We start from the raw sequence: 9,257 nt of genomic DNA on the forward strand, positions 1-9,257 counted from the left end.
AGCATCTTCCAATTTGGCCCGCCTTAGAGATTCACAGTGCTGCTCGTGTCGCTTCTCAGCAGCCTGCTGCTGTCCCTGTCGGTTTGCTCGTGCGGGTTAAGACCTGTGGGCTGCCTCAGCAAAGCTAGCTTGAAAATTGGTTTCTTGGTCTGATCCAACCAAGATCCAACCAAGGACTTGCAAGATTGCAAGTCCTGTGCATCTTCTGAAAGCTTTGAAGATGAAAATGGATTCATACCATTATCTTGTCATCTGCATAAAACCTAACTGTGCATGGTCAATGTTTGTTTATGCTCTCATTCCAGCTGTTAACTTTGGTCACGTGTATCTAAGGTATACAGTCAACTACAGTTTCCTTTGTTTCTTAAGTTACTTCACAACCCCTTTCAGCTTACTCTAAAATACTTTGTTCTGAGCAGTATCTGCATTAGAAGTCTACTTTTGACTCAATCAGGTGTCATGTTCCTAAACCACATTGTGTATCCTAATGTAGGAAAAAGCCAATAGTAGTGCTTTTCCCTCTTAATTTAATGTTGTTTGCAAGTATTTGCGACAGAAGGTAATTAATTCTTCCTTTTTCCACATCTAACATGTACTTAAGGATTTTGAGGCATAACTTGGTCTTTGTTTCCTCTCTGTAGTTGCTATTTTGAATAGCGCAGTAATTCCCAAAGAGCTGCTTTTTTTGTACTTGCAGCAACTGTTTACTGTTATGGATGTCAGGGACATTACAGGAGGGGATTTGTTCCTACAGATACTTTTGTGTATGGAGGTAAGGAAGACAATTACTTTGGGCTGTGTGTGAGGTGGTTCTGCACTCAACTAATAGTGCAAAGAAAGGGGCTCTGACGTAAAGATGAGGATCAAATTTAAGTCCCAAGTACTGAACACCTCTCACGCTCTGAACTCTCTCTGGTGTAAGTTCTCTATGAAAGTAACTAGAGCCTACAGCAGAGTAGCTGCCTCCATAACTATTACAGAGGTGAGGTTTGCCTTAGTGTCACTAAGGAAAGAAGTGGGCTTTTTTCGAACAATGTAAATAGAGATGGTTTCCAGGGCAGCTGTATGTTGGAGATATGAACCACATACAAAAAACAAGGAGACTGAAATAATAGTTCATGATTTATTTGGTGTTGGAGCTGGTGCTACAGTTGGACAGCTGTTGTCTTGTTGCATATAGAAACATTAGGGGTTTTTCAATAACATGTTTAGGAGACAAATTTACAACTACTCTGAGAGAGAGTACACAAAAATAAGGTTCTCTAAAAAAATGGTATACACAAAAATTCCAAAGCAGTGTTAGGAAAATATATTTGGACCTACCAACAGTGAAATATTTAAGCTATTCAGCTGGCAGAGAAGGTTGGTCAGTTGGTTTGACAATCCTTTAACTGCAAGAAGAGAGTCTTTGGTTTCACACTGTGTAATAACCAGTTACCTGTTGTTCTGAACTAACACTGAACAGGTGAGGAAAAGGCAGAGGGGGTTCCAGGCAGTGCTGTTTTGAATGCTGGATTTGTCACACCACTTTACCATACAAGATTAGGTTGTTATCTAGCTCTGGTTAGGAACATAGGTATCTGTGAACAGGGAAAACCCTAGAGTAGTTTCCTAATACTGTTTTCAGGAAACCGATTTGTTCGGGTTTTAGCTTTTTTGTGTGTTCTAGTTGAGATGCGTACACTGAAGGATTTGACCTACTTGGAAAGTGCAACGTAAGACAAACCACTAAATCCATTAAACTGCAAACAGCGAACTGCTTGGACAGATCTAAAACTGAAGTTCCTTCTGGATTCCCCAGAGTGTATCTGCACTCTTCCGTAACTTCTCCTCTTCCTCAGATTTTAGGGTCATCTTTACTACATCAGTGATGCCACTGCTACCCAGTACACAAGGAACACTTAGGAAGACATCATCTTTTATTCCATGTATGCCCTGAAAAGTAGATAAGGATAGGCTAAGTGTCATGGGTGTCTATTTTACACATTATTTGAGCTTTGTGGATAGAATAATGTCAAGTGTCTGGAACTTCTGGAAAAAGATGTTAACCAAGGTAATCACTTACCTTCAGAGCCTCCAAGTTTAGTTTTTAGTAAGGCATAAAAATTTGGGGGTGGGGAGGGCTGCTCACCTTAACCATTGTAGAGACTGGATGCACTCTCCTTAGGTTCTTCATAACAGTTTCAGCTAGATCTGCCACAGAAAGGCCAATAGCCCACGAGGTGTACCCCTTCAGTTTGATAACCTCATAGGCACTGCACAGACAAAGTTACTTATTAAAAAAACAAACAACATGAAATGGACTATTTGAAGTTTTAAAGAAAGGATTTTTGGAAATGCCTAAGAGAATTTGGCAACATCACAGGGTTCACTAATTTGCTGACAGGACTGAAATAAACTTAATGCAATGAAAAAAAAATCTTATACATGTAGTACACTACTCCCCTCAGAAACACTTGACACTTGAAGTTAAAGCATTTCCTAATTTTAAAATCACTAACCATGGAAAATTAATTTCTGCCAAATCTATATTATTTCATTACTAACAAATGCTTATTACTACTTAAAACATTATTTCAAGCTGTATTATTTCTGTGTTTTCATGTTTGCTACTATGATGAATATTTACAAAAGATACAAATATTGCATTTCAGAGCTGTTATAGTTCTTCATTATTTGCTCTTATGTTGAGAGGAAAAAAGTTACCTGTCCACCACCTGCTTATGGACCTCCTTCCAGTGTTCCTTGTCTGCATCAGTTCCCAGCTCAGGATGAAGAGCCTTCAGGGAGACGCCAGCAACATTCACTCCGCTCCAGACAGGTACTTAAGAGTTGCACAGATTAGCCATCTCACAAGGTGAAGGTTCTCCCCAACCACAAAAAAAATCTCAGTTCTGTCCTCCCAGAATTAACAGTTAGCATAGTGTCTAGTTGAATTCATCTGTCATTGAAGTGTTGCTATGTTTTAGATATGACTTTAGATGTCCTCTGGCCTATGAGCCCAATCCAAATTATGGGCTAATAACCTAGGAACAAATATCCATCTTTCTTTATACGTGATGTTGTAGGGTTTGAAGATACCTTGTTTAGGTATTTTGCTTTGGGAAAGCTGAACTAAGATGACAGCAACTCTTGTCTTTTGCAAAGGTTTCTCTAAATTAAAAATCGATTCCAAAGGAGTCCTACAGGATATCTGGAAGCAGACAGTGCTGCTCAGCTGCAGATAGAGAGAGTGCAGGTTAAGTAAGGGGAACATTGCTCTTTCTCCCCTCCTTGTCTAGACTTGACTCTGCACTTCAATTCCTAAATATACTTCTTGGAGTCTGCACTGGCATCTCATGATTACAACTCAGTGACTACCAGTAGATCTAGTACAGATCTCTGGGAGTCCCTTGTAAAGAACTTCACCCTCCTGCTACTTCAGATTGGTTTTTGGAGAGTTATGGGAACCACCTAGCCCAGAAATTTTTAGCCTCCTTAGGTTACAGGAATGACCTTTTCCAAGCAGAGTAACTCAAGTCAAATATAGAACATCTAGGGTTACTGTATGCTGCAGAAGAGTTAAAGCTAGACCTGCATTAAGTTGCTGCAGTGCAAAGATTTTTGGGAGCAATTTTGTGCTATAGGGTTTGCAGGTGATATTTCTTGCAAACCAAAGTATAGAAAAAAAAAAATCCAAGTAAAAGACAGCCAGAATTTACACTTACCACTAGAGTCTCCGTGCTCTCCAACAATCCAGCCATGGCAGCTCAGAGAGTGGATGCCCAGTCTTTCTCCCATGAGGTAGCGGAAGCGGGCGGAGTCCAGATTGCAGCCGCTACCGATAACACGGTGTTTAGGAAAGCCACTGATCTTCCAGGCCACATAGGTCAAAATATCCACTGTGAGGAGAACAGGGAGGATAACAAGAGATGCTAATGAGCAGTTCTGATGACTAAGATCGTATCTTCCATTCACCTGTAAGGATTTTTTCTGCAAATTAGTTATGTCAGGCTGTTTATGCTATGCGTGCAATTGTCAGTGCCCCTCACTTCATGCGCTAAAGGTCATTTACAAAGCAGCTGAAGATGTATGTTGGAAGGAACTTGGTCTGATTCTCAGAGAGCCAATTTATTGAGTGCCAAGAGGGAGGATGACATCTTGCTACGTGCTTATTTGACACAAGTATTTTCTAAAAGCCTGTACTTGTTCATATTAATGTACTGCCACCCCCTTGCTGAAGAAAACACTATTTTCTAAGCAAAGTCATTTTATTAAGGCAACGCAAGACAAACCTGGGTTTGAGACGATAAGCAGCTTGCAGTCAGGGCTGTATTTAACAACATTGGGAATGATGAACTTGAAGATATTCACGTTGCGCTGCACCAAGTTAAGGCGGCTCTCTCCTTCTTGCTGACGGGCACCAGCAGTGACAATGACCAGCTGGGAGTGTGCAGTCACACTGTAATCTGCAGACAGAGGGGTGTGTGTCAAACCACCTCTTTTTATACATGGTTCAGAACAGGAGTTCTCAGATTCTTTTAACATTGATACCTACAATTCAAGTCAGTGCTGAGACTCTCTTGATAATTGTTACCCTAGACTTTGCTTCTACAAGATGTTAGGAGTTTTCTTTAAGAGCATGTACCATTGCCACAGGTGGCAACCTTAAGGGCATGTTAAAATCTTAACCAGTAGACAGGCAATGCTATTCCATACTTCACAGGTTAGGGGCTGGCATATGGGTATGTAGAGGGAAGGCTTACAGTGCAAGCGCTGCACAGAAGAGGAAGAAGGTATAACGGGCTCTGCCATCATAACCGACTACCTATGGACACAGGAGTTGCACATTAAGCGAGGCATGAGATGACTAGCATTTGTCCCAGTCAAACTGCCACTAAATTTAAAGCGGTCAGATGTTTGTAGTCAACAGATGAGCAGTAACACATTCAGAGGTAACTGTCTGTGAGGTAAAACTCTTAAGATCCAGGAACACTTAAGAATTGCAGAAGCTTTCTATGCTGAGTGTCCAACTCCAGGACAGGGCAGTACCCAGCTAAACTGGTTTTAGCAAGGTATACAACGCAATGTCGACTGAGTACTATTTCTCCAGAAACGGAAATGAAAAGAGCTTTCCTCCTTAGGATTAGGAGGACAGACTAAGTGCTAAACTTGAATGAACAGTTTGATATCTGAAGCAGCTGCCTCCATTTGGAAAAGCTCAATATAGCCAACTACTTGCCTTTGCCAGAAACAATCTTGGGTGTTTTAAGGAAGAGGCTGCCATGCTGGAGATCTAGCATCTCTCCTCTGAGCTTGTCCTCCACAACATCAACAAGGGCAAGTTCATCAGCCAAATCCTACAAGAGACCAGGATTAATGATATAAGTCAGTTCATTAGCTCTTTGCGCTAAGCACTCCATTTATAAACTGTGAAGTTAAAATTCTTTTAAAAGCAGTGATGTATAAGCAGTTTCCTCACCTGGATCACTTTACTTGTTCCCAAGTCAAGTTACTTAAATTACTCTTCTGGGATATCCACTTTATTGAGCTAGTTTTGTACCGTTTTCATATCCACATGTTATGTGCAATAGTTGTACAATTTAGCACGATAACTGATGAAGAATAACTGAATAGCTGCTCATAAACAATCAATTTTACAGCAAAGAAAGGTAAGCCTGGTGCAACCACTGCTTTTTCAGTATAATTCAATAGAGAGTACAAGTCACTCAAAGTGCTGAGAAGTACTTTTTCCCGTTCACGCTATAACAAACTATGCCATGGGTCAGTCTTCAGCAAAATGACTTCTCAATTCTAAGCTTTTTTTGTATGTTTGGAATGTTAAAGGATTCCATTTACCTACTTACCAGGGGGTCTAGAAGTCATTCAGCGGTAAATGCAGCTCCCAAGTCAAAATATACAGAGTACGTTCTGTCTGATGCTGGGGTGAACTTGGTTACAAGAAGAACTGGAGCAATTTGTTCTGACTAGCTTGAAGTTTGTGGCTTCATTTCAGACCCAAAGAAAGGAATGTACAAACCAAAAAAGCCTGTCTTGCACACTAGCCCAACTAGTCTTATAAGGGAAATTAATTCTCACTACCTACCTATTTTGCACCTCTTTCAGGCCTCAGGTAGTCACCACTGTGCTGCTTCATCTGAAGCTTGCGACTTACCTTCATCAGAATGCTGATGGCACAAGCCATGCCAACGGCACCCACACCAACCACAGTGATCTTGTTGTGGGCATGACCATGCTCCTCTTTGTGGACATTGTGGATGAGATGATCCTTGAGAGACATGTTGCACTGCTGGAAGGAAAGCAGAATATTATGTCTCCGCACACTGGAGCTTTCACTGACCCCACAGAATTTGTATAAAGCCTTATTACAGGATGGCAAGAAAATAAATACAAATTGCATGCCCAAACTATCTGGCAGTACTGCCTGTGTCCAGCAGCGTGATTAAAAATTTGAATTGTTGATAACAATCCACTGTTTAAGTAAGCTTGCTATAGCTTTCCCTCAAATACAGCATTGATAGTTGGATGCCAATCCAGCAGCATTAGCAGAATATTTTAAATGATCATCCATATTAGATTTAGTTATAGGAAGCCATTTTAGTTCTAGGCACAGCAGGGCCTGGCAATCTCCATTCTGCTGCACTGAAAAGCTAGTACTGTATGCCTGAAGCCTTTCCAGAGCTGAAATTGTACGACACTTAAGCAAGCCAGCCTTTCTCAAGCTCACTTTGATGCCCAAAGTTAACTCAGTGGATTTCTTTTAAGGTGAAACAGCACAGTTTTGAACTAAGGCACCTAGTTCCTTGTGCGTCCCTGAAACAGAGTACTACTTCTGGTAGGCATTAACATCACCCCCATCCTCAAATTTGTCAGCTGCTGGCTGCACAGTTGTGTGGTTGTAAGGGCTCTAATCTGTGACAGCCACAAGCGTGCTGAGGAGACACAATGGTGACAGAGCATTGTGCCGTGGCCCCAGCGTCCCTGCAAGATGCAACACAACACCTTCCTAGTCAGTGCTGTCTTGGCAGTGCTCCAGCCTCTGTCTTTCCCCGAGGAGACCAAGGCAGGGGCAGCCTTGTGGATGGAGGCAAGTATAGACACGACCCGATTCTAGAGCTAGTGCAGAACAGGCGGTAACCCGTGCAGAGCTGGAAGGGGCCTGCAGCCAGGAAGCACTGGCAGGGCAGCTAGGGGCTGTGAGCTTGGGGGAGAAGGGGAGGCAGGGAGCCAGCAGTGCGTGTATTTAGAAGAAGCTGGCCATGAGATGTCAGTCTTCATTGGAAGAGCAGGTCTCCCAAAGCACAGGCTAATACAGCGCACAGTGGCCATGCTCTAAGCCCTCGGCAACATGAGGGCACAGGGCTGGTGAGCAGCACTCACTCAACCACCTCGGATTTGGACTTAGCACTTCAATTATTTTCAGGCTGTTATCCACTGAAGGAAGCAGGTTAGGGGAGAAACAGTAGCTGCGGTGATATGGCAGTACACGCACGCTCCTTGCGAGACAAACTTGCGAGAATGCTTCGTTTCAAAGGTGGCCCTGAGCAATGCCAGTCTTCGGGCCACTGGCTCCTGCAGCGCTCCGGCCCACCGGTTTTGCAGAGGCAGCCGGGCAGACCCTACCGCCTGGGCGGCGGGCAGGGGGCTGAGGCGCCACTTTCACCTCAAGCGGCGCACAGCCTTACCACCGACCCGGAGCAGCCAGCTCGCTCACGCAGGCTGGGCGCGGGCCGTGGGGGGGGGGGGGGAGGAGACAGGCGGGCAACGCGCGCCCGGTGACTCAGCCTCTATTTACCCTCCGAGCGCCGGGGGGAAATCACGCCGCCGGCAGCGCAGGGCGCGGCGCCGGGCTGAAGTCCAGGGCCGCGCCCGGCCGGGGCGGGGGAGCAGCTCCGAGCGGCCCGCCCGGCCGCCGCCTGCGGCTGCTACTCGACCGAGTGTCCCCCCCCGCAGGGCACCGCATCCCCCTTCCCCTCGCTCCCGTCCCGCGAGCCGCCCTCCCCCGGCGGCGAGCGCCCTCGCGGAGACGGTCGCGCCTACCCGGTGTCCCGAGCCGAGCGCGACGGCGGCAGAGAAAGCGGTGGCGGGGCGAGGAGGGGAAGCGGCCGGCGCCTTAAGTAGGGCCGGGCGGCTGACGTGGGCCGGGCGGGCGGGTCGCGCCGGTGGGGACGTGCCCGCCGACACGTCGGGGCGGGGGGGGAGCCGGGCTGCGTGCGCCGCGGCGAGCGACGGGCGGCCGGGCGAGCGGGAGGGAAGGAGGGTGGTGTCTGCGCCCCGGCGGGCGCGGGAAGGCGGGCCGGTCCGTAACGGCCGGTCCGTAACGGCCGGTCCGTAACGGCCGGTCCGTAACGTTCGGTCCGTAACGGCCGGTCCGTAACGGCCGGTCCGTAACGTTCGGTCCGTAACGGCCGGCCCAGCGCGTGGCGAGGGCAGCCGAAGCCGGCTCTGTGCGTGGCGGGCGAGGAGGCGCTGGGCTCCGGGCGGCCCCCTGGGGTGGCGGCGGCCGGCGGGCCGGTAAGCAGTCCGGCCTGCGCCCCGAGGCGGAGGGGGGGGGTGCCGGATGCAGCCTCTCGTCTGGCGGTTAGAAACCTGCTTCCAATTTCCATCTGACTCTCCAGATGTTTGTTTTTGTCACGGGCGTCTTTCTCTGGTGTTTACCTCTTTCTTTGCGAGTATTTAGGTATCAAATCCCCCCCCCCTTTTTTTTGTTTTTAGTTACATGAGCTAAAGCGTTTCAGTCCCGCCTGGCCCAAGCTCTCCGTGCTCTGCTCACCGTGGCATCCTTTCTGCGGGCATCTTCCCATTTGAATTCTTTTCTTCTGAGAGAGGATGCCTTATGCGGGATTTGTGACAGTCTTCTCAGTGATGCCTCATATAGGAATACTAATGTTTTCCTGTCATTACTGGAGATACCGTGACTGGCCTCAGGTTTATCTTTTTCACAGTCAAGCCGCACTGTCAGCTCCGTATCGTCCTGTGGTTAGTTAGTACAGCCAAGTCCCTTTTCTCTTCACTCGTTTCTTGCTACAATACTAAAAAAGAGCAAACATTATTATTCTGTGCTTGCCTGAACTTTCATTTTTATACTATGCTACAGGCTTATCCCACAAAACTGGCTTTTGGTAAACCCATGCTATCTTTTAGCTCCTTATTCATTGAACTCTGTGTTCTTAGTGAAACTTTCTTTCACAAGTTTTCCTGAAGAACTGCGTACTGAGATCAAACGCATGGGCCCAGACCACTTCCACCCTGGCTCG

General features: G+C 46.4%; 1 protein-coding gene across 2 annotated transcripts; it reads right to left on the bottom strand.

Annotated features, from left to right (window-relative positions):
• Nucleotides 1–1,109: 1,109 nt before the first annotated feature.
• Nucleotides 1,110–8,531, bottom strand: LDHA (lactate dehydrogenase A). 2 transcript variants are annotated; one of them, XM_068944893.1, is made up of 8 exons: nt 8,041–8,531; nt 6,155–6,289; nt 5,222–5,339; nt 4,275–4,448; nt 3,708–3,881; nt 2,707–2,824; nt 2,132–2,255; nt 1,110–1,935 (listed from the first exon to the last, which is right to left on the bottom strand). In XM_068944893.1, exons 2-8 carry the CDS (start codon nt 6,278–6,280, stop codon nt 1,771–1,773), a joined length of 999 nt encoding a protein of 332 aa, XP_068800994.1. In that variant the 5' UTR covers nt 6,281–6,289; nt 8,041–8,531; the 3' UTR covers nt 1,110–1,770. The 2 variants fall into 2 exon arrangements, with proteins under 2 accessions (XP_068800994.1, XP_068800995.1); XM_068944894.1 differs by having other exon boundaries at nt 6,155–6,286; nt 8,041–8,457.
• Nucleotides 8,532–9,257: the final 726 nt, after the last annotated feature.

Source organism: Struthio camelus, chromosome 5 (assembly GCF_040807025.1).
Source record: "Struthio camelus isolate bStrCam1 chromosome 5, bStrCam1.hap1, whole genome shotgun sequence".
In the NCBI taxonomy this organism is placed as follows: Eukaryota; Metazoa; Chordata; class Aves; order Struthioniformes; family Struthionidae; genus Struthio; species Struthio camelus.

What these genes read in the sequence shown, in the direction of transcription:
- LDHA (XM_068944893.1), bottom strand. Translation starts at nt 6,280, where the DNA reads ATGTCTCTCAAGGATCATCTCATCCACAATGTCCACAAAGAGGAGCAT. An exon ending in GCTTATCGTCTCAAACCCAG is followed by an intron (nt 3,882 to 4,274) that starts GTTTGTCTTGCG and finishes TTCTCCTCACAG; the next exon opens with TGGATATTTTGACCTATGTG. An exon ending in CAGTCTCTACAATGGTTAAG is followed by an intron (nt 1,936 to 2,131) that starts GTGAGCAGCCCT and finishes TCTACTTTTCAG; the next exon opens with GGCATACATGGAATAAAAGA.